Raw genomic sequence first — 23,803 nt, 5'->3', positions numbered from 1 at the left:
CAATAGTTTAAAGGGACATACGGAGTTTAAGGGGAGACACTACAGGCAAAACTAAATTTTTTCAGTTTTCAGGTTTTGGGCCAAATTGGTCTCTGAACATATAAGCTTTCACCCGGAAACAGAAAATATGCCTAATCTTCACAATAACATGTTTAAATATTGCGCTGATTCAATGTTCCCCCATAGACTTATATGGGAGAACACAATTTCAAGGGCCTTTTTCTCAAAACACATTTTTCTGTCATTATGGCGACACTATGTCCACGTCAGTACGACCTAAGGACTTCAAATTTTCCAGCCTTGGACTGAACAATATTTGGAAGATTTTTTCAGAGGGATCTTTTATTATTTAATCCCTAGCCCCATTTATTGAGTTTTGAATGTCAAAAAAAAAAAAAAAAATTACAAAATTTTCCACTAAAAAACAGCTTATTTTAAAACTAAACAAGAAATCCTAAATCCCCTCTGAAAAAGTCTTGGTAACTCATTCATCAATAAAATTAAACCATAAATTTGAATGTAGCTCTATCCATTATTCAGATTTCGTCACCGAAAAGATGGGAAATTTTGGGCATTTTTAGGCATAAAACACCTTGTTCTTGTATGAAAAGATAAAATAACAGAAAACTTGCCATGTATTTTTTTCTTACATTTATGCCAGTAATCTACAGCAAAGGTTTCAAATTGATATCTGTTAATATACATTTTTTCCCTATTCACCTGCAGTGTCTCGCCTTAAAAATGTTAAAACTCAAGTATTTTCCTCCCTCTACATGTTCCTCCATGTCCTAATGTGTAGAATGAGCCCAGACCTGTCCACCACAACTGCCAGAGAATGTGGGAATGGTTTACATGTACAATTTGAAGGTGCGTGTGATGGCGACGTGTAAACAAGCAGCAACCTCCCTTTCTCTTGGTACAGCAGCATTTTTTAAGAAATGAAAATAAATGCAAAATATGAATAATGAATGAAAAATATGAAAATAAGTAATGAAAATAAATGCAAAAATATGAATAAAAGGACTCTTAAAGGAACTATACAGAGTTTAAAAATGTTAAAATTATGTATTTTCCTCCCCATACATGTTCCTCCATGTCCTAATGGGTAGAATGAGCTCAGACCTGTCCACCACAACTGCCTCTAAAATCCTGCACTGTCACTCAGAAAGGTGTTCCTTACGGGTCTGAAGTGGCGTCATGCACGAGCTTCATATAGAGACTGCAGTTACGCGTAAGACCTGAGGTGGCAGTAGCGGGTATAAAATGACCAACTTGGATCTAAGCTCTTCAAGGTGCGAAACATAAAGAAAAATCTGTCTTATTAATGTTGATATTTGGCTTCAGTCAAATATACTGTGCTCAATAAAAATACGTCAAAGTTTCACTGTCCCGCGACCCTCACTTTGGGAACCCCTGCTCTACAGAACTGTCCGGCGGCTACAAACTCTTTGCTATTTTGCCGTCTCCTTATGATAATGCAGAAGTGGCCGAGGGTTCACACCACTTTTTTAAATTCGATTTTGAGCAGTCATGTCACTCAATAAACCATTTTCCTAAACTTAAGCGTTGTCCATCTGCTGGCCCTGACTTTAACCTGTCAGACATGATCAAACACATGTGAGGGTACAATAGCGGGGGAACCATCCGACGGCGGATTGAATGCTTTTTAGTGCGGAAACCCTGGGGCGACCTTCTTCTGGAAGCAACAGCACTGTTAATGACACGAGATATAAATACGTCCGGCTTTATTCCCCCGCTGCTCCTGTGGCGTCCCGAGGTAAAGACCTGGAACTGCGGCTTCATATATTTGGGGTCACGATACTTTTTGCCCTTCAGCAAGTGCAGCGCTGGGCTCCTCTACCCACCTCCGCTCACATCACATCCGTATAATGCTCTCCCCAATTTCACACGGCAATAAGCGTCATACGTAAATATATATGTTATAAAATTCTTAATACGTCGGCACCATTTTCAAAACATTTTTTTTTTTTTTTGTCCTTAAAGAGTTCACTGGAGAAAATCAAATGTCCGTGATGTTCATGCTCCCGGAGGTCTTCAGCCGGACGTCTCGCTCTCTCTCGGCTCGAAGAACTGTCCGAGGAGTCCATAAATGTTCCATAAAATGTCTCTTATCTAACTTACCAAGTGAGGACGCCACTATATGTTTCTAAAAATAATCATAACAATAAGATTACAGAATATAAAAAAAAAATCATCTATCGCATTTATTCTCTTGACATATTCTAAAGGAGAGGGCCGTCGTTCTGCTGGACTGACTTTGTGGGTTTGTAAAAGCGTGTGTGTTTAAACATGGACCTTCCTTCACGTGTAGAATCATTCCTGCTTGTTCCAGTCTAGGGCTGGGTACCGTCAAACGATACAAGTATGTTTTTTCCCAATTGTCCCCCCCCCCCAAAAAGTCTTTCTCGCAATTACTTCCCCAATTTTTCACACATTTCTTGACATTGGAGATGAACCCAATATTGTAAATGTGCAGATCTTCCACACATATTATTTATTTATTGACTTTTATTTAACCAGGATAGTCCCACTGAGATTAAGAATCTCTTTTCCGGGGGAGGCCTGGCCCACATTTTGTTCTGTTTTCTGGTTCTAGAACATTTTCTTGTGTAGGTACTGGATAGAGTATCATTCAGGTTTCGGTATCAAAAACCAAGTATCGTTAAAGTACTGGGATCGAAAGGAAAAGTAACGGAACCCAGCCCTATTCCAGTCATCCTCTCACTGATCCAGCCCAAGACCCATTGTTCACTCGCCATTTCCCAATGAAACATGTCTTGGCGAATCGTTTTCTGCATTCTCCGCTGGCGTCTTGTGCGTACAGAAATGTAACGCCGGATCGCTTTTACTAGCTTCCCGTGCATCTACATAATATTACGTTATAAAACATGAAACAGCGAGGTGAAAACGTCTTTAAAAAACAGCCTGGTTAATGCATAACAGAGGGCCTTCGAGCAGTGATTCTCAAACGTGGGCGATGAACTGGTCCCAAACCAAAACCAGGCCTAAGTGTAATAAATATGGGATATCCACTAACGTAATGTTTCTTCCATTGTCCGAGAGCGTCAGAGCGTTTTCCCTGCCCCATAATCACTTGGCGTGGGGCTATGGAAACGTCGTACAACCAAAGGCGAGGCAGTGTGTGATATTTACGACGATCTCTTGTCTGGAGGGTCATCAACGACGTTTGACACCAAGACCTCCAGAACGGCCTCCACGTTCAAATCTGCATTCAAATTGAGTTTATCACGGAATCGGCCATGTTGGAATTTGCATTTAAGGTAGACAATTCTACCTTACGCTCTGATTTCTCCGCTAAATGACGCCTTTGTGCCATATGGCAAGAGAGTGAGTCATTTTACTGCACTCCACAGAAAACAGCTGGTTATCGGAGGGTTACCACTTGCTCCGCAGTTTGAGAACCACTGGTCTGAGCCAACAGCAGTTACTAATAAGAGAGTTTTGGCACTGGACTCGAGACATTAGTATTCACAGTATATATCGAATGGAGCGCCACGGCTCGGCTCAGCTTCTTTGCGGGGCATGTGCAAAGGTTTCGTTTTGGCACTCGCATAAACACTGGGCTTGACTAGGGACACGAGAGAAATGCAGGGTCTTCAGGTCCAGCTGCCTGGAGACAGGCCGCAGTCTGACGCTGAGCAGAGGACTTCTACAATGGCAGAATTAGAGGTGTGTGTGTGTGTGTGGGGGGTAATTATCTTTGAACCAGGGACCTCATTTATAAAACTGCACTTGGAACGTAAAGCAAAATTCAGTACAATGTTTTATTCAGTTTTATAAAACCAACGTCCTGTTCACTGACCCTGCACCCTCCCATAGGCGTGGGAAGTGGGGTGCTGTGAGGCTACGGCACCCCCAGTCTGGACCACCGCCCCCTCTGCTGGGCTCACCCATAGAAAACGATGATTCAATGTACAAACCATTTTCTGAAAACTATGCCAAATGTGAGTGAGACTGAGGCAGCGGGGCAGGCATTTGGGGTATTGTTTCTGAATGCTCACATGGGACCACACCCCCTGGGCCGTCTGTAGGAGCCTGCCACAGGTGAGGCCATGTGACCTGACGACGCCACTCTGTGTGACGTTCTGCACACAAGCTCTCATAAACATCTCGTCATGTTTCAGACACCAAAGAGCAATTTTTCGCTTGTTACGTTATAGTCATTAAAAAACAGTGCCTAATGATATTGTTATTGCCTTCGTTTGACGAAAACAACACTGCCGGTGATCCCAGCAGTGTTAATAGAAAATTTAAAATGTATACGAAAGACAACCTTTCCAAAATCCCTCACTGTTCTCCGTGCCTCTAGTTGCCGTCTGTAGGTACAGACTTTATGTGAAAGCACTGTTGCGCATCATTTTGTCTTTTATAAATACCACTTTTATAAATGAGGCCTGGTTATATTGTAGTTGTTCATTGTTTCATCAACAGTCTAAGTAATTCTGCCATCTCCCTGTGAGCTGAAAACACTTTGATTTTCCCCTCCCACTCCAGGAAGCATCGACCAATCAGGAAGTCCTCTACATCAGGATTGCTCTATCAAAAATATATGTTTTGTTACATTTTATAGAGACATTTCCTTGAACAAAACCTTTAAAGAAGCAAAAGAACAATATGACAGACCCGCGCTCTGCTGGTTAACCAACTTTTGAATAGAACCAGTGGAGGACTTATTGAAATGACACTAGAAAACACAGCCCTCTTGCCGCTCCCAAGCCCAGTTAACTCATTGTGGATACATTGCGATAGGAAAGAAAACTAGAAGAAGGGTTGAGAACTGCACACGTTAGTCGGATTTTGAGTTCAAAAAGTCTTACAAAGTACGACATAAAGTTGCCTAATATAACGTCACAAATATGATGGCACTGAACATGGTGGACTTAAGGTTATCAGTTTTCTCTCGTGTCACCAAAGGCCCTTTTCGAAAAACCTGTAAACTATGACAACACTATCAAGTAAACGTTTCTAAACAAAAAGGTTGAAATACTAATACGACCAACTCTCGAAAGGCAGCCGCGCGGTCGCACGCTCAGTCCCTGCATCTCGGAATGAAGAAGAAAAAAACATCGGCGTTGACCACAGGCAGAAAGGAGGAAAAAGAATGGGGAAAATATACAAAGGAATGATGACGAGGCCGCAGAGGTCCAGGCGGAGCCTCCGGTGCGTCGTGTGCAGTGGTCCCTGACAGACAGAGTTATTGCATCAACACCTGGTGCGTGTGTTCCATTCTGTACAAGAGCGGCCCCAGGGCAGGTCCTTGAGGAGTCCCGCAGGTAGAAAAAAGCGTCCTGTGCTTGACTGTGTGGGTGGATGTCCTGGGAGGGGCGTGTCCTGAAGAGGTGTGTCCTGTTGAGTGTTGTAGACAGCGGTGTGTACGTGTGTGTGTGATAGAGACTAGAGTAAGAGGCGGGGCATAAGGCACTGCGAGGGGCGGGGTCAGGACAGGTGCGTCATGCTGAGGCTCATGGGTAATCCGGGCCGCAGGTAGGACACAGGGACGCGGCCGTTCTCACCGGTGGAGCCCGTAATGGACAGGCGGGCTTTGGAGCGCATGGCGTCGGTGAACTTCATCTGCAACAGACAGAGCAAAGAGTCACATGGTGGGTCTGGGAGTGGAGAGACTCTGTCCTCCTGTGTGTCCTCCAAGGACAGGGACGGATCTCACAAGGGAAGCTGACATGGACGCTCTTTCAGAGGCCCCTCACATACTGTCTGGGGTTTATTTTAGTTTGAATCTTATTCTTTTGACAAAAATGCCATTAAGTTTGAGTCAAACAGTTCTTTAGGGATGCAACTAAAACGATTAGAGGTGCACTATGCAACTTTTTATGTAAAAAAAAAGTTTGACCTTTCAGTGACCCAGTGGATGCTTGGGTGGTTAGCATAGTGCCTTCACAATTGCTTTGTACGTTTTCACGTCTGATTGAGCTGTCTCTATGGCTACGTATACATTCCATTCCACAAACCTATCAGAAATCTTGAAAAAACTGAAATAAAATTGATCTTGAAGCATCGTAGGAGCCACCGAGATCAAGCTAACTACCCATACACCCGTGGGTCACTGAAAGGTCAAAAACGCACTAATTTGACCTTGTGCATCTTTAAGCTAAAGAGACGCCATTTGAGAACATGACGATAGAGGACACTAAGGGGGTCCTGCCCCTGGTCCTCTATCGAGACTTTGAGAAAGAAATTATTATGAGGAGTTTAAAAGAACAATAGCAGCTATGTGGTAATCCAACATAAAACACAAGATTTATACAAAACCTTATTAACTGAAAGGTTATAAAAGGATTTCACTGTATTTTCTAGTATTTGGTATTTTCATTCTTGTAAAATATCCACCCTTTGGTCAAGAGTTAGCACAGACATGATTAGCCTATTGCTTTCAAACTCTTAATATTTGAATTTTTTATATTTGAAAGAAAAGTGTATGGAAATTTAGAATGGGATTTTTACCTCCGGCTCCAGAAGAACATTATTTTAATGTATACTACTAGTTATAGTCATACTATCAGTCACCATTAACAACATTTTATATGGATTTAGTCTACTTTTAGTCTACAATAGTATTACTTTGACCAAGGTTGGGTTATATGGGTAAGCCAATGAACAACTCCATAGTCCTGATGCATTTAATGGATCACCACACTCCAGTTCTCCCAAGCTCATACAGCCGTTGCCGTCTTGTAGAAATGAAGGAATGGTGGTGATATCATATACTATACACCCAGACAGCAGTGATCACATAACCTCCACAGGAGAGTGCCCAGCTCAGCTGCCCCGAGACGCTGCGGCGGTTCCCTGTTACAGCCAACAAAAGAGGGTATGCTTATGTTTAGGGTGATGTTTGGGGTCATGTTTTGTTAAAAGCAGTGAACATACACTATTGAAGGTAGAGGAAGTCTTAACCATCAGTCGGTTAACTTCAGCTAATGTCGCGTTCGGCAAATTCTCTGCCAGTGAGGTGAGTGAAGGAAAATGTGTCTGGCACTCTACAAATGACCGCCAGGGCATCAGCTCTGGCACCACTTCAGCTCATGATGATTGGCCGAGGGAGGAGGGATGGGTTCAGGAGGTGGGGTTTCATGGAGGGTTGAGGGAGGTTGAAGGGGAGGGGTTTTAGCTGGGGCTGAGGATGGAGAAGATGAAGGACCAGACACAGGAGCATATACTTTGCACTATATTTACACTTGCACTAGGTCCCTATCCTCCTCTACAGTAAATTAGTTAACTACACCCCTCTAAGTTTGGTCCCTATCCTCCTCTAAGTTAGTCCCCTGTGCCCCTTTAAGTTTGGTCCCTGTCCTCCTCTAAGTTAGTCCCCTGTGCCCCTTTAAGTTTGGTCCTTATCCTCTGAGTTAGCCCGCTATGCCCCTCTAGGTTTGGTCCCTGTCCTCCTCTAAGTTAGTCCACTGTGCCCCTTCAAGTTTGGTCCCTGTCCTCCTCTAAGTTAGTCCCCTACACCCCTCTAAACTTGGACCCTATCTTCCTCTGAGTTAGTCCCTATACTCCTCTCAGTTAGTTCCCTACATCCCTCTAAACTTGGACCCTATCTTCCTCTGAGTTAGTCCCTATACTCCTCTCAGTTAGTTCCCTACACCCCTCTAAACTTGGACCCTATCTTCCTCTGAGTTAGTCCCTATACTCCTCTCAGTTAGTTCCCTACACCCCTCTAAACTTGGACCCTATCTTCCTCTGAGTTAGTCCCTATACTCCTCTCAGTTAGTTCCCTACACCCCTCTAAACTTGGACCCTATCTTCCTCTGAGTTAGTCCCTATACTCCTCTCAGTTAGTTCCCTACACCCCTCTAAACTTTGACCCTATCTTCCTCTGAGTTAGTCCCTATACTCCTCTCAGTTAGTTCCCTACATCCCTCTAAACTTGGACCCTATCTTCCTCTGAGTTAGTCCCTATACTCCTCTCAGTTAGTTCCCTACACCCCTCTAAACTTGGACCCTATCTTCCTCTGAGTTAGTCCCTATACTCCTCTCAGTTAGTTCCCTACACCCCTCTAAACTTGGACCCTATCTTCCTCTGAGTTAGTCCCTATACTCCTCTCAGTTAGTTCCCTACACCCCTCTAAACTTGGACCCTATCTTCCTCTGAGTTAGTCCCTATACTCCTCTCAGTTAGTTCCCTACACCCCTCTAAACTTGGACCCTATCTTCCTCTGAGTTAGTCCCTATACTCCTCTCAGTTAGTTCCCTACACCCCTCTAAACTTGGACCCTATCTTCCTCTGAGTTAGTCCCTATACTCCTCTCAGTTAGTTCCCTACACCCCTCTAAACTTGGACCCTTTCTTCCTCTGAGTTAGTCCCTATACTCCTCTCAGTTATTTCCCTACACCCCTCTAAACTTGGACCCTATCTTCCTCTGAGTTAGTCCCTATACTCCTCTCAGTTAGTTCCCTACACCCCTCTAAACTTGGACCCTTTCTTCCTCTGAGTTAGTCCCTATACTCCTCTCAGTTATTTCCCTACACCCCTCTAAACTTGGACCCTATCTTCCTCTGAGTTAGTCCCTATACTCCTCTGAGTTAATCCCCTACACCCCTCTAAACTTGGACCCTATCTTCCTCTGAGTTAGTCCCTATACTCCTCTGAGTTAGTCCCCTACACCCCTCTAAACTTGGACCCTATCTTCCTCTGAGTTATTCCCTATACTCCTCTCAGTTAGTTCCCTACACCCCTCTAAACTTGGACCCTCTCTTCCCCTGAGTTCGTCCCCCAGGCGCTGCAGTGTTCAGCTCGGGTGCCTAAACTGACGTCTGCCTCTACTGATACACCCTGCTGTGTTCTGCCCCTGTGCCCCACTGACTTTGGGCCCCTCGATTCGGCAGTTTTGCCCCGACTGCTCCCTGAGCTCAGCCTCTGTGCTCCTCTCGGTTTGGCCCCAGTATGCTTCATGATGCTTATGACTGAGCGGAGGAGGTTGGCCACAATCATCACAGTCCTACCCGCTTAGATCTTCACACTGTCAATGGCGTACACGTTGTAGCCCTCCTTATAGGTGGTGTAGGTGGGCAGGTGGCTGGGGGACACCAGGTTGTAGTTTGGGGCGGGCTGAGGTGGAGAGGACAGGGGGTGTGTGTAGTTCCCCGTGTGCTGGGGGGACGCCAGCGTGTTGGCTACGACCTTCGTGACAGAAATAAAGACGTAGTCAGTCTCCCGGAGCAGACCAATGACGCATGGCTCGCTAGTGAAGCAGATTCATTCCACTTTCGGGGCTTTGTGATACAAGCGCCACAGGCATTGGACCTTTTGTTTGAGAAAACACCATTAGCTGCCCAGAAACGTCTCTCTGCTGATGCATATACTCACTGTGTCAGGCCCCTGATAATGAGGTTTTTTGTTTCATTATTTAACTCCTATTTTTAGCTACAGTTTTAGATTCAGCCCTTCACAGGTTTATAGACTTTTGTTGCAACCCAGCCATGCTTTTTGAGACATGATGAGGATAATTCATAGCATTATTGGTGTTTTTTACATTTTTACTCACGAATCACAGGTAGAAAGATGCAACGTGACCACTCAAAATTCAAGTTTGCTTTTGATCAAACAGTTTGTTTGTTTTTCATACCAAATCTGGAGCTTGTATCACAAAGGTAACTCTTTATCTTTGGCCTAATCTGCCCCACTACATGTCCAGTACTTATACCATGGTCAAGAGGAACATCTGAGGTGAAAGATAGACTGGAATTCATAGTTTTCAGGTGACATCACCAGAATGAAGCTCGCTGCAGGCTGTAGGGATGTGCCAATCAATGCCAGAGAGTCAATTCTTTCAGTACCTGTTTCTTAAAAAGAAGGCTCATTTATGCTTTACATTTGAGATGTTCGAGATGGAAGTTTCTGTCCGTCTCCTGCATGAATCTGTCCAATCTGTCGCTCCATTTACACAGCGTGAGGGTATAACAATGGAGGCAGAGCAAACAGCTGAACCTTTGAAAAGTGATTTGGACCAATATGCAAACATGTTTTTTAATGCCTTACATGCAACAAATTATTGCTTTTATCATCTCCACAAATTGGTGGCGGTACTTCAAGCAGAAGAACGGAGTCATATTTGGATATTCGAAAAATACAGAAAATTCCACCAGAAAATGCTTTAGAGACCATAACTTTTGTATTTTGTTCTATGAATTTAAGGCATAAAATATGAAGAAATGTACTTCTGTACTGATGTCCAGTGACTGCGAGTATGGCCTGGCTATACAGATTAACTCTAAGTAGCTATAGCTCTCCTGCTCAGGCGACCATGGTATAAGTGACCTGATGGTTTGATGGGTGAAGGCAGCAGATGGAGGATCCCTGAGCCTCATGAGGTGTGAATAGACCAGGAAGGTGTGCCCGCAGAGCTCCACAGGGAAGGAGCCAGCGCTTTTGAAAAAATGATCTTTCGGGTAATGAGAAGTTTTGTGCACCTGTAAGAAAGATCTGCGCATATGCAACCAGGTACGTGTGCAGACTATAGGATGAATGTACATGTAATAAGATCTGTGCGTGCCAAGTCAGATGCAAAAATCTCAAAAGGCCTGTGCAAAACATAGGGCTGGGTACTGTTAAGTGGTGCCTTCTTGGTACCGACCGAAAAAGAAGTAGGTTGTGTTCACCTGACGTCACAACATTCTAAGGTGCCTGTAGTTTAAATTGAGGCGATAACTTTGGTAACTGTGAAATGCAAATCTCTGGCCTTTATTTATTTATTGCTAAGTTCTCTGTATTTTCTGGGCCAATTCACATGAAACAAAAACTGTTACAAAGTTCAAAGTCATCTGTTCCAGCATATGCATATACATCGGATATCGGCCCGATACCACACACTCGTACTCATACTTGTACTCATTATGTGGTCCCGATACCAAAAACCGATACCACTTGACTTGTGGCACATGCTACGGGGCTCCTCTCCACTGAGGCGAGCAAAGAGCAACAAACTGGACATTCCTTCAGTACAAATACAATATTGCACATAGAGCTAAATGTGGTCTTATACCTCAGCACTGGGTCTGCAGTGTTTACAAGACCAGCTGCTAATGTTGCTAACTAGCCGCTAACTAGTAGCTAGCAGCTCTGGCGATGTTTAAGTTTATTGCCTGGGGCTTCATTCATCTGTAAAACTAACTCAACCACTAAAAATATTTTCATGCAGACACTAAATTTTTTAGGGATGCACCGATACCTGTATCGGGTATTGTCTCGATACCACATGCTTGTACTCATACCCCTTGATGTATGGCGCACATACGGGGCACTCCTCTCTGAGGAGAGCAAAGAGGATGTGGAATAACAATAGACATGATAAAGCTGACTTTATTACAGACTACAGGCCCTAAAGTGCTAGATGTTGTCTTCATTGTACCACAGCACTAGGTCTGCAGTGTTTACAAGATGAGAAGACTAATGTAAATAACTAGCTAGCGGCTAATGTTGGTGGCTATGTCAATTCATAAGCCGCGTCATGCTTAACCCACCCCTACACACAGTGGCGTGGACAGACATTTGAGGGGCAGGTGCTCTGGCCCTGGTCTACGCTCAGCCCTGACTCACTCTGACTAACACAGCTCATTTGCAGAACACTTTATAGCGCGACAAACACAAGCGCTTAAGTGACTGACTTTTTACCGCTGACTCGACACTCGGCGCTGACATTCTCGCCCCGACGGCCCTTTCCTTTCCTTTCGTTTTAATAATCCAGTCATGTCGCGCTGGCTCGTTCATAAAGTTATTGAATTTACTCAGTTTACTTTACTCCCGCGTCTCACAGAGATGGGCTGTACCATCTTCTCAAACGGGGGAGACACGGGGACTCAGCTGCCCTCATTGATCAGGCGCCGCGGCGGCTCGAGAGGCAGAGGAGGAATGAAGCACGATTTACAGTTGCTGAACATTAAACCTGTATTTTTAGCACATGTTGGCTTAGTAGGGCAAATATCTGAATAATAAAAAAAATAATACTTAATATTGGGGAGAAAAAAAACAGGTCTTGAGAAGGGCACTTAAAGGGCACAGGGCAAAGGGGCAGGTGCTTGAGCACCACCTGGGCTCTATCTGTGCACGTCCCTGCCTATACATTTGTTCCTGTTTATAGTTCACTAATATTTGTGCAGCTCTGTGAGGGAAAATGCTGTTGGGTCTTAGGGCTCTTCAAGTATCCGGGTAATTTCAGCGCACCGCTTATGTAGCGGTGAAAACAATGGCAGTATTAGACAGCGTTTTTGCCTGTGAATGACAGATTGTGTTCGATTAATTGAGTTTGTCTCAATAAATCATGCAAAAGCTGTCAATGTTGTAAACTGAGCAAGTTAATGATTAGAATCGACGAGATCTAAACAAATTGTGTGGAATATGTTTAAAGTTTAACGTAACCATGCCGACACATCTGGCTCCAAATTCAATGATTTACTTGGCTTTAAACATAAAATAAATTGTTAATCAAATGTTTAATGTCATGACATGCGTTAGCAAAATCATGCTTTAGCTAAATCTAAAGCCGAATAAACTCGAAAGAACGTCGCCTAAGAGCTTCTAAAACATTTTCTCGTCTACATTACGTTTAACTTAGATCATGATTATTTCACGCAAGGCAACAGAAATGTGTAAAATTCAGCACAAAATTAAGATTATTGACGCTTACTAGGCTAGCCTACCTCTTGGCAGTTTGTACAAACATTCATCGAAACCAATTGACCTTCTGCAAAAAAAACTAAATTAGCTGCACTCCTCCACTGGGGTGCGCCGTTCCACTCTTCGCCTGGAACGCACCATAAATACTATGGTAATAATATATTGCAATTGTCTCACCCATTGGAAAATAAGTAAACTGAACTATTCAAAAATGTAGCTTCAAATTCTGAATCGGAGAAATGGAACTAACCTGTAGTGAGCCTCCATTGGAAATCAATGGGACATTTTGATATTTGAATAAAATTGGAAATGCATGATACCCCATGGAAAAGGGTCTACTGTGCGGCGTATCCCAGGGCGGAGCCTGTTTGCGGACACGGTCATGTATGAGTGAGGATGGGCGGAGCCAATAGCGGATGGATGTCATGGCGTACGCTCCCCGTGAACACTTTGGCAACGAGGAGAGCCGTACCTTCATTTTCTTGGCCTCGGCGCGGCTCTTGTAGCAGAACTCGACGAGGGCCACCATCATGGCCAGCCCCAGTCCCCCCACAAGGATGTAGAACACCCCCGCCACATTACTCAGGGACAGGGCGCTCGTCTTCTCCTGCGGGCACAGCACAACATCAGGACACCCGTGAGAGAGGCACTCGAAGACACCAGGCAGGCACTCGCACAGACAGGTACTCACACAGACAAGTACTCCCACAGACAGGCACTGGCACGGACAGGCAGGTACTCACACATACAGGTACACACAGACAGGTACTCACACAGACAGGCACTGGCACGGACAGGCAGGTACTCACACATACAGGTACACACAGACAGGTACTCACACAGACAGGCACTGGCAAGGACAGGCAGGTACTCACACAGGCAGGTACTCACACAGGCAGGTACTCACACACACACAGGCACTCACACAGACAGACAGGTACTCACACATACAGGTACTCACACTGATAGGTCTTCAAGCAGACAGTTACTCACACATACAGGTACTCACACAGACAGGCACTCACACAGACAGGCACTGGCACAGACAGACAAGTACTCACACATACAGGTACTCACACAGATAGGTATTCAAGCAGACAGTTACTCAAACAGACAGGTATGCACACAGACAGGTACTGCCACAGACAGTTACGCCCACAGACCTGGTATGCACACAGACAGGTACTCACATAGACAGGTACTCCCACAGAAACAACACACCTAGAGGACAAGGACTCCCACAGAACGGCACTTGACTGCACTACACAAGCAGGACTACTATAGACACCAAACAGAAATAACTCACTCCAAACACTTCTGAATCTAGAACATATGTAGTCTGACTACTACTACTACCACTACTACTACTACTACTACTACTACTTTTTACTATGTCACTGTTTCTCGACAGATCATCGTCAGAGGAAGTGTTTAGTGAAAGAGCTGCTGTATTTGCTGACTCATAATAGGTATGTATTTTTGGTATTAAGCATACTGTATTAGCCAAAGATGTCCATTTTGGCAAACTACATCAAATCAATCAATGAGGAATGACTCGTGTAAACAATCTAAAATGATAAAATAAGGAGAAAATGTGGCTGCTAACCACAAGTGGGCCATGTGATACACGCTTGAAATTATTTATGCAAAAATCCCCTCAAAAACACTCTGGTGTTTGTTTCATTCCCGTGCCACAGGTGTTTCTCTCTGGCTGATGTCACGGAACTCTTGTCCTGTGTCCACACCTTCACCAGACTTGTTCTGATGCTGTATACACTCAAATTATTCTCCTCTATTCTCCTTTCAATTCAGCAAGTCTAGCATCAGCTGTCTTTGTGTTTTGAACTGTTCTTCTTCTTCTAGTGCCAGTAGATGCCAGTCTTTGGACTTGTACTATATTATGGTTATATAGTGCACAACAGTGGCGGCTGGTGGTCTTTCAAACAGGGGAAACTCATGATATTTTCTGTTCATTACCATAAACCTGCATAAACCTTTACCAACATTATACCTTGTATTTTTTACAATCTTACTTACTTTACTTATGTGTTAACATGATTTATTTACTGTTGACTCATAGTTAAATTCAACAATCGAATGCCTAATATTTAGGGGGAAACAAACAGTAGCCTAGCTACCATGCTAACAGGGCTAAATGTGGAAAAAAACAAAACTTTGACTAAACAAAGAAAACCTGGGACTAAATAAGAACTCAACCAGGTCCAAACTAGGACTAAACAAAGAAACCAGGTCCATATAGGGCTTACTATGAGCTGTTGTGTGTGTGTCATGATGTAGCTGTATGTGGCTAATAGCAGCAGGAGGAGCTAACGGCAGAAAACAGTTTTACTCTCCCCAGAAGTCTCATCTACTAAAGTACATTGTTTTAAAAGCTGTGACAGCAGCTAATGCTAATGCTAATGCTAATGCTAATGCTGCTCTCACAGACCTAGAGCAGGAGCTGTCAGTAAAGCTTTATGCGGAGGGAGTCAATCTGCAACATTTGCTAAATAAAATCTATCTCATCTAACAATTTTTAGTGAAATTTGAGAAGTTCAGCTTCCCCTGTAGTCAAGGAGGAGCCGCCACTGGTGCATGTGGCGCACTGCCTATGGTGGTTATAAGTCTCTGAGAGGCTTTCAGAGAGCAGAGTGACCGATCATGTTTACTGTATTAGCCACGACCAGGCTAATAGTTTTTATACCATCAGTGCTACTTTTGATACTTGCTTTAATAGGTGTATTCCCTTTAGTTCCGGGTTTTCGGGTTGTACCGTTTCTTGTCTTCTATACAGCAGTAATGACGTCTATCTCCTAATCCGGTGAATAGTCGTGAGCGCCCCTGGCTAACCTGCCCTCTGGGATGAGTGTAGCACTTGACGACAGGACACACATGAAGACAGACAGACACGTGTGCTCTCTACATGTGTGCAGAAGTGTGCGTGTGCTATAGTCATCTATCCGTGAGCCTGTGCATGTGTGTTCAGGGGGTACAGACATTAGACTAACCTTATTAGTGGAGTCCTTGAAGCCACACTCGCCTTTATCGTACCACCACTTGTTTTTCATCTTGTCTAGGGTTCCTTGCTCATTCAGTTTCAATACGGCAAGGTTTACTGGCACTCTTCAATAGGAATAACATAAATAACATCGTTATCAATGTTATCTTATGTTATTATGCAGGGAGCGCTTCTCATTCTCTGCCAAGAAATGTCAAAACACTACCTCCACTGGTAGTTTTTCCATATTGCCAGGATTGGTAACAAATTGTCTATAATATGGTTTGTTTTGGGTTTGGATGTGCATGTTTTTATCAGGTGAAAGAATGAGAAGTGCTGCTCGATACCTTCATAATCATAGGCAGCTGTTATGTTCAAGAGTGAGCTGTAAATGAAAGGAGTTTTGGCTTTCGCACAAACTCTTCATTCACCGCGTCACCTGTGGGGGGCGCTGCCATCTGGTGTGAGGTCACCTGACCCTGACATGACCCCTGCACCTCAACCCTGACCTCAACCAAACAGGAAGCTCCACCAAAACAGAGTGTAGGCAGCAGCGCAGGCCGCAGCGCCCCCTGGGTGCTTCATGGGACCGTGGGTGCGTCTCAGTTCTGCTCATACACGTCCTCCAACCCCTCTGCTCCTCAGCTCCTGAACATAGCCATGCCAATTAGCATAATCAAAAAGATATATATCTATCTTCTTTTTTTGCATAGCAGGCTTGCCTTATTTCAGGCCGCTGGGATTATTTTCCCTTCGCATTTCCCGTGCCATGGCTCATGCTTTTGCCTGACATAAAAACAAACAGCGCTGTGTGATGATGTCATCAGGCCGCGCTGCTCAGTTTGCTTGCGCCGGTGTGAGGGCTGGCCAGCAGGTGTGAAACAGAGACCTCTCCTAGGTCAAGGCCTACTTGAAATCATTTGCACTTTTATGACTGTTCAGGAAACAGAAAACATTCAGTTTATATCATGTTTTTTGATTAATAAACAATCAAATAAAGATAGACTTTTTTTTTAAAGGCAACAAATAATCGCTTGAATAATCGTGATTTCAATTATGACCAAAATAATTGTGATTATCATTTTTTCAATAATCGAGCCGCCCCACGTTCAGGGAAAGTATTGAAAACCAAGTACCGCTGAAGTACTGTGCCCCCCCATGTATACCGCCGTCCTGACTGGTCAAGTGTCTTTTCTCCACGCACACACTGAACGTTGAAGAACTGAGAACGCGAGGAGGCGTGGAAACCGGCGAGCAGAACGGAGACGCTGCCCGTGTCCAGTGCATGAGCCGAGCCCGGTGGTGGCGGTGCTGCGGGGGCTGGGCGTGCACTGCTCCCCGTTCCCATCGCTCCCCCCCCCGCCCCGCCGTGTGCGTGTGTGTGCATTAACCTTGCTCTCCCCTCCACCGCTGCCGCACTCGCCCTTGTCATACCACCACTTGTTTTTCAGTTTGTCCAGCAGCCCCTGTTCGTTCAACTTTAACACCGCCAGATTCACCGCGTTTCTACGTGGACACAGTGGCCGTTAGAGGAGAAGGGTTAGCGCTGAGGGAGGGAGGGCGCCACGAAGGGGGGAGGACCTGCAAAGAGAACACACTCCCGGCTGGACAGCGTTACCTGACAGGCCACCTGTGCCACGGAGAGGACTTCACCTGACTGCCCCCACACCCCACTGTCACCAACACATTCAGAGGAGACGTGAGCAGAGACGGGTGTTAAGCCCAAGGGTCAGAAACAGCCACGGCAAACCCATGTAGCTTCTTCAAAGGATGGACTGGTGACTGATCGAACAGTGGGAGGCGGCACACCAAAGCCTACATATCTGATACTGTATGTATACATATCCAGCCTGATTCGTCCATGAGTCAAAAAACGCTGGCTTGTGCCTGGGTAGCCAAGTTGGTATGGCTGCTGCATCCAGCCTTAGCTGTAGGGTTGCAACATTGGGAATTTTCCAGGAATACAGAGGAATTAATGGGAATAAATAGAACTGAAGGCTGTTTCTTTACAGACAGATGTAAACTGCAGCAAAAGAATCTGATTCCATAGTTATACACTGAAATATCTATCATAGGAAAGAGATGAAGAAATTCTCTTTGCCATCAAGTGTTTGAAGGGGACAGTGTTTTAGGTTGTGGCCGAGACAATGAAGGACTTATGAAAATGAAACAGACTGATTCCATGTTTGTATCCACCTTGTATATTATTCACCAGGTGTGTGCATTATTACTACATTCAACAGTTTTATAGTTTAAAGAGTCCTTGTCAGTCTGTAGATACGTTTGTATAGTTTTAGGACTGTTCTGTGTCAGACATACACCCTGATGACTGTTTGTCATAATGTTAGCGACAGACCGTGAATTTAAACAATCTGTGTGATTAAACAGAATAACAATAAAAAAAACGTTGCTACTCAGTCATGTTCAATTTGAATGTCTCTTCCCACAAATAAAAGTCTTTTTATCACCATTATTGCTGGCCTACGCAACAAAACATGTGGGCACTTTAAATGAAGTTAAAAAAACTAAAATATATGGCTGGATGTACGAATGTGTTCATGAACTAATAGCCGGTGATTAGCTCTAAACCATAGCTTGACTGGTAGCTGAATGGTGGCACATGGAAGTGCACAGGCGGTACAAATGAATCCAGCAGTTTTTGACCCACGGACGTACTTCTTCTGCCTTATGTTATAAGATGTTGATTAGATGAAGAGGTTGGAAACCGCAGGAAAAGCCATATCCTGATGAGTTTGCCACTACAAGTCTCTTTCCTAAAGCAGGATCTTCTGGGACCAGACTCTACTCTTTGCATGTCCTATTTATTTGTATATTCCTAAGACCTTTCTCTGAACAGCCCAAAAATGGAACTTGATTGTTTGTATTGAACAGGGAAATACAGTCGCTGGCTGGCCAGGCTGGTAGGCTGGTAGGACAGAACTTTTGAAGCATCAAAGTGAATCAGATTAACTATTGTAAGCAGCATAAGCCAGGCATCTGCCACTATGATTTTAAATGCTCCAATAGTATCCACAAACCCGAGTTAAAAGGATCATTATTTCTGTCAAGGATCTACAGTCTGGGGACACTAAAGCAACGTGATGATGGCACATCCTGCACGATTCTCTCTGCTCTACTTTTCCATACATTGAGAAAGTGTCATCATTTTTAAGCTCTATACAATAGTCTTCCTCAGCGGATAGAGGTGTCGCAACTAAACACTCTTCACTAGACCACGGACTGTGATCTGTATCATAAGCTGGAACTTTTGATGTTGGGCGTGAATGTTATCCGAGAGGTCTTTGTAAAGCTCTTTAGAATGTCTGACGTGGGCAGCACTGAGCACTGGCTGTAATAGGAGGATACATGTTAAAGATCTGGCTCTATTCACACCAGGCCCAATGCCATTGGAGCGTTCAGGTACCGGGACCGCATGTGGGAGAAGGTTCATTTGAGAGAGACCCAACTACTTTGCATCTCTGCAGGCCCGTCAGAAGGCTTGAGGAGTGGGCTTAAATGGGAGGCGCCGGCGTGGTGTGGACAGAACCAGGGACATATTCATGGTTTTTCAATTACTGTGTAAAACTGAAAAAAGTCAAGCACTTGGAAGAGTGCGTGTTGCGGAGAATTTGGTTGGTGCGTAGCTTGTCTGTGTGAAGTGACCAAGTGGAGCCTTTTGTGTCTTGTCTTCATTCAGTTTTACGAACAGAGGTGGGCAGTGGAGCCAAAAGATTTACTCAAGAGCAACGTTACCTTCAAATAAGTACTCAAGTAAGTAAAAAAGTACTTGAGAAGAAGACTCGTATGGAGTAACTGCTTGATCATAAAAGTAGAATTTATGTTTTAATCCGACTTTGTAGACAAATTTCCAAAGACATCATCTGTACAGGGTCATCTTAAGACTGTTTTTGGAAACTGATGATCTTGCCAAAGGTTTTCTGATTAAGCCATAAGGTAGGGTTTATCTTGTCACAGGTAACACCTCTTTTCACCCCGTTCATTAACCTGTTGTACAGTTATCAGCTCATGACTGCCATTAACCGTGTGAACTGTGTCGCACGCTCACTGGCAGAGAGCGCCCTCGATGTTGTAGCTTTTTCCATTACAAGTCACAGTTCACATTGTTCAAGTCGAGTCACTTTGGGCTAGTTGGAGTCAGGTGTGTGTAGGGCTGGGGACTGATAAATGATACCAGAAAAAGTTTAGGTGCTACTGATCTCAAAAAAAGATTTCTATCGATACCAAGTTTTGATGCTGTTGGTCCAGGGACAGCATTAAAGAAGTGACTTGGTTCATTTCAAATGAATAGTTACTGTTCTGTTTGGTTCTAGATGATAAATGCTATGGTATAGATATCAAAAATATATTTAGTTCAGATCTTTGAATAGAAAATCAAGTACCAGTATGGGAAACAATGTAACGGTAAGTTTCAAGTAAAAAAAAAATGAAGTCTGAGTGGCAAGACCAGTCCGTTTGAGAAGAGTTCTCAAATGATTTTTCTCACAACGTCCGATTGGATCCTTAAGGCTTGCTTTTAAAGTGATTTAGTCAAACAGTTAATGGATCATGATGATATGTATCTATTGTGTGACCTACACAACAAGGGTGTAGCTTTGGTCACAAGAATCCGAAATGTTACTGAAATAGAAGTGTGATAAAGAGCTCGAGTAAACGTTCGTGGCGACCGCCCACCTCTGCCGACCATTCAAGTGTTGGTCACGGCGGCCCCCTCTCACGTGAGCCAGAGGCAGCCACCGTGGACCATACAAACCACGGAGGTCATCAGGGTAGGTGGATAATTATAACAACCAGTTGAGCTGCCATGCCCCATTCAGCCCCGACATACTGCCCGCCCTGTGCCTGCGGAGTAGTGATGTGACGTCCGGGACCGCCTTCTGGAACGCCTGTTTTGACACGAATGGTTCCCACGCTTCTCATTTGTGGGAGGAGAGCCAAATCTGTTTTTTTGGTCTTGTTTTCTGATTTGAATGCAGTTTTGAACAATACGGGAAACAGCCCGACAGTAAAGCAGGACACACTGAATCAGAACTGAAACATAAGGCTAAACGGAACCAGGGAAATCAGGACTAAAACGTGCGCACAATTTGAAATTTCCATGCGTTTTGGTTTGAGCTGCAGCCAGACAGCAAAACACATGTAAATCACAGACTTCTTCACATACAGATGTTGTATCGTCTACTACTATTTCGCCAATATATGGAGCTGCATTTAAGCCAAAGAGTTTTGCCCATGCTGTGAGCAGTTCTCAGACAACACAGTGTGCTGGTTTCACGTTGGTTTCTTACAACAAACCAATATAAAAAAAATAGCCAGTCGCCTTTGGAAATGAACGAATCCCGACGTTTTGGCCACCGTTCGAGAGCCAAAAACCCCATCACTACGAGAGAGGCAAGCTCTTCCTCTGTCTGCGCAGCCAATCAGCTTTACCCCCGAGTCAATTTGAATTGAGGAGAGGGGCAGTATGCTCTCAGCGGCGCCTTAAGTGAATGGTACATGGCGTGTGGGCTGGCTAGCATTGTTATACTGATCCACCCACCTTAATGGCGATGCCTTGGGCGTGGCGATGCCGTAGCCTTTGGAGTCCAGGTTGCCTCCCACTTTCATGGTGTCGCAGGGCTTCCTCTGCTCGATGTACTCGTTCATGGTGGACTCCAGCAGGTAGGCGTACTTCCCCTTGGACTTGCGCACCCGCTGCACGCCCTCCGAGGTCTTCTTCACGAACACGGAGGGCTCGGCCGACTTCATGTACTGCCACATCTTGTCGAACAGGGCGATTTTGGAGCGCTGCAAGAGGGTTGGGGGTGAGACGTGAGTCGGCGTTCAGACTGAAGAAAACAAAACTGGCACACATTTACAACCTAATCACTTTAAGAAGGATATGAGATGTTCTTTTTCCATTGTTCATTTCATTTTGTTTTTGTTAAGTTAAAGGTAGCAAGAATAGATTGACGACAGAACCTAAGACCAAATTGACCAAGTTTAGAGCCCAAAATATGGCTCCAGATCATCAGCACTGGATTACACCACCATCCAAAGTAAGGCCTCTTTCAGACCGCAGGGGAATCAGCGATCATTCGCAAGCCACGCTTCAAGTCGTGTCCTGTTGTGCAGAGAGGAAAGCTCCTGTGTGCACAGACAGCACGGCGAGGTGGCCGCCTCCGCTCCCAGAGACAAAAATGGAACTGGAGCGCATTGTTTTTGCGTGTGGGCTGCACAGCGAAGAGGATTTCAGCACCAAAATGTACAAATATCACTTTTATAAAGCAATTTCACATCTATCCAATCGTATATGTGTAATGCATAATGACACATCAAAGGAAACTTATTTATAGAGCGCTTTTCATACCGAGAGTTATCACAAAGTGCTTTACAGCATTTAAAACAATACGCCCCCCCCCCCCCACCTCCCCCCACCCCATTACAGAACTCTCAATCATGACACACACAAACTTTTACCCCACCGTCTGCGCACACACTCCCTCACTCACGAACTCACAGTCCAATCCTACCGCAGTCTGTCTGTGTGCTTCGCCCCCGCTCCGTGGCAGTGCGTGCCACAGTGAATACATGCCGCTTGCTGTGGGGTAGGTCGACCACAAAGGGCCTAACTCACTCGAAAGAACTCTTTGGTGGAGCCAGAGTCCAGCGTTCCATAGGCGATCTCCGTCTGTTTGGCCAGGTCCTCAGCGCTCTCGATGGGAGACACCATCCTCTCCACAGTGAGGAAGGCTGCCAGGTTGGCCGTGTAGGAAGAGATGATGATGAGCGTGAAGAACCACCACACCCCGCCAACGATCCGGCCAGAGAGGGACCTGCGGTGGGAGCGTAGAGGGCACGGTGTGTGACTACTTTGATCACAGAGCTTTAGTATTTTCAAGTGTGTACGACAGAACTTTCACACGGATGAAGAAACCCTGATTTCACTGAAGGGGTAAGTCTGATGGAGCTGACAACGGCGCATAGGTAGGAACCACATGACCCCCGCAACACCACACCACCACCCGAGTCAAGAGCAACACAGGCCAGGCATGAGTGGGTCCGACTGCGGATTTTACAGGACTTTCCCTGCACTTTTCTGCAGAATTAAACCCCACTAGCATGCAGCACTTGGATCAATCAATTGTTTTGTATAGCTCAATATCACAACAGGAGTTCACCGGGCTGCACCAAACATTACAGGCTGGTTTATACGTCTGCGACAGTCCAGCGTTTATGTGCTGGACGCACGTGGGAGCCACTCAGGGAGTCCGCGACAGCTGCACCTGCCACACAAGGTGACTCCGCGGCAAGTCCTGCAGAACGCAAGCGCCGTGATTGGTTGATCCTTTCGCAAAACAAGGAAACACACAACAAACTCCTTCAGTCTCCTCGTTTGAAGTTATTCTTCATGAATATATTGTTCCTATGACTTAGTATGTTTGTCTCTTTACTTTTTATGTAATTTAAAAAAAACTTAAAATAGACATAATAACGTGAAGGAGGAGGAGATACGCGACCATTCTGGTTTGTGTCAAGCAGACGGGGCAGCGGTGGGCGGGACCATGCCGTCTGAAGCCTAAAACTGCCACGACAGGACTCTGTTAGTAGCTAAAATTCTCTCTTTGAGTGACCGCACAGTGGAGAAAAGAGCAGGCTCATTTTTACAATCTCCATGTCTTGCAATGTGACATCTACTATTGCAACAAAAGACAAAAAAAAGTATTTTTTCAGTTTCACTGTGAGCATTTGTATCATGCCCTTCACAACAAATGTTGTTGCCTTTATTTTGTAAGGCCAACTCGACAAACAGGGAAACCTCAGAAAGAGGCCGTGGACATTTACTCCTCCTTCTGTGCAGGTAAACAAAGTACATGCCGTGACTGTGTCCCACGAAGGAAAATCAGAAGAGTCAGCAGAGCCCGGTTTAGTGGAGCCTCAGCGTAGACGGAGGAGCACATGCCGTGGTACGAACAGCCCTCTCCAGTGATGCATGAAGATGCACTGCGGGATCCAAACTGTGGGCCTCAACTTCAACGCGTTTGATCTCTAATATTATATATTATATATTAATATATATATTATATATATTTATATATATATTATAGGCAGACTCCTCAGGTGAGAGAGTGTAC

The 23,803-nt window shown here is 44.8% G+C and overlaps 1 protein-coding gene and 1 long non-coding RNA gene across 6 annotated transcripts in view; one reads left to right on the top strand and one right to left on the bottom strand.

The window, feature by feature from the left end:
- Positions 1 to 4,729: 4,729 nt before the first annotated feature.
- Positions 4,730 to 23,803, bottom strand: part of LOC306961350 (glutamate receptor 2-like) — a 38,513-nt gene continuing 19,439 nt past the window's right edge. Inside the window, exons 15-20 of one of the 4 annotated variants that reach the window (XM_079554053.1) lie at positions 22,306 to 22,504; positions 21,229 to 21,476; positions 15,682 to 15,796; positions 13,146 to 13,280; positions 9,004 to 9,181; positions 5,472 to 5,613 (exon numbers count right to left, since the gene is read on the bottom strand). In XM_079554053.1, coding sequence (XP_079410179.1) covers positions 9,008 to 9,181; positions 13,146 to 13,280; positions 15,682 to 15,796; positions 21,229 to 21,476; positions 22,306 to 22,504 — 871 coding nt within the window. In that variant the 3' untranslated portion in view covers positions 5,472 to 5,613; positions 9,004 to 9,007. Of the gene's footprint in view, positions 5,614 to 9,003; positions 9,182 to 13,145; positions 13,281 to 15,681; positions 15,797 to 17,062; positions 17,178 to 21,228; positions 21,477 to 22,305; positions 22,505 to 23,803 lie in introns of all 4 variants that reach the window. The other 3 variants (XM_079554052.1, XM_079554055.1, XM_079554054.1) reach the window with 3 other exon arrangements.
- On the top strand, positions 13,243 to 13,884 carry LOC306961405. 2 transcript variants are annotated; one of them, XR_013792759.1, is made up of 3 exons: positions 13,243 to 13,372; positions 13,537 to 13,572; positions 13,856 to 13,884. It is a non-coding gene; the product is annotated as an uncharacterized lncRNA (long non-coding RNA). The 2 variants fall into 2 exon arrangements; XR_013792760.1 differs by lacking the exon at positions 13,856 to 13,884 and adding an exon at positions 13,675 to 13,722.

Source organism: Gobius niger (genome assembly GCF_951799975.1).
Source record: "Gobius niger genome assembly, chromosome: 3".
NCBI classification, from domain to species: domain Eukaryota; kingdom Metazoa; phylum Chordata; class Actinopteri; order Gobiiformes; family Gobiidae; genus Gobius; species Gobius niger.
Note: the sequence above shows the minus strand (reverse complement) of the source record. Positions and strands in the feature narration are given on the sequence as shown.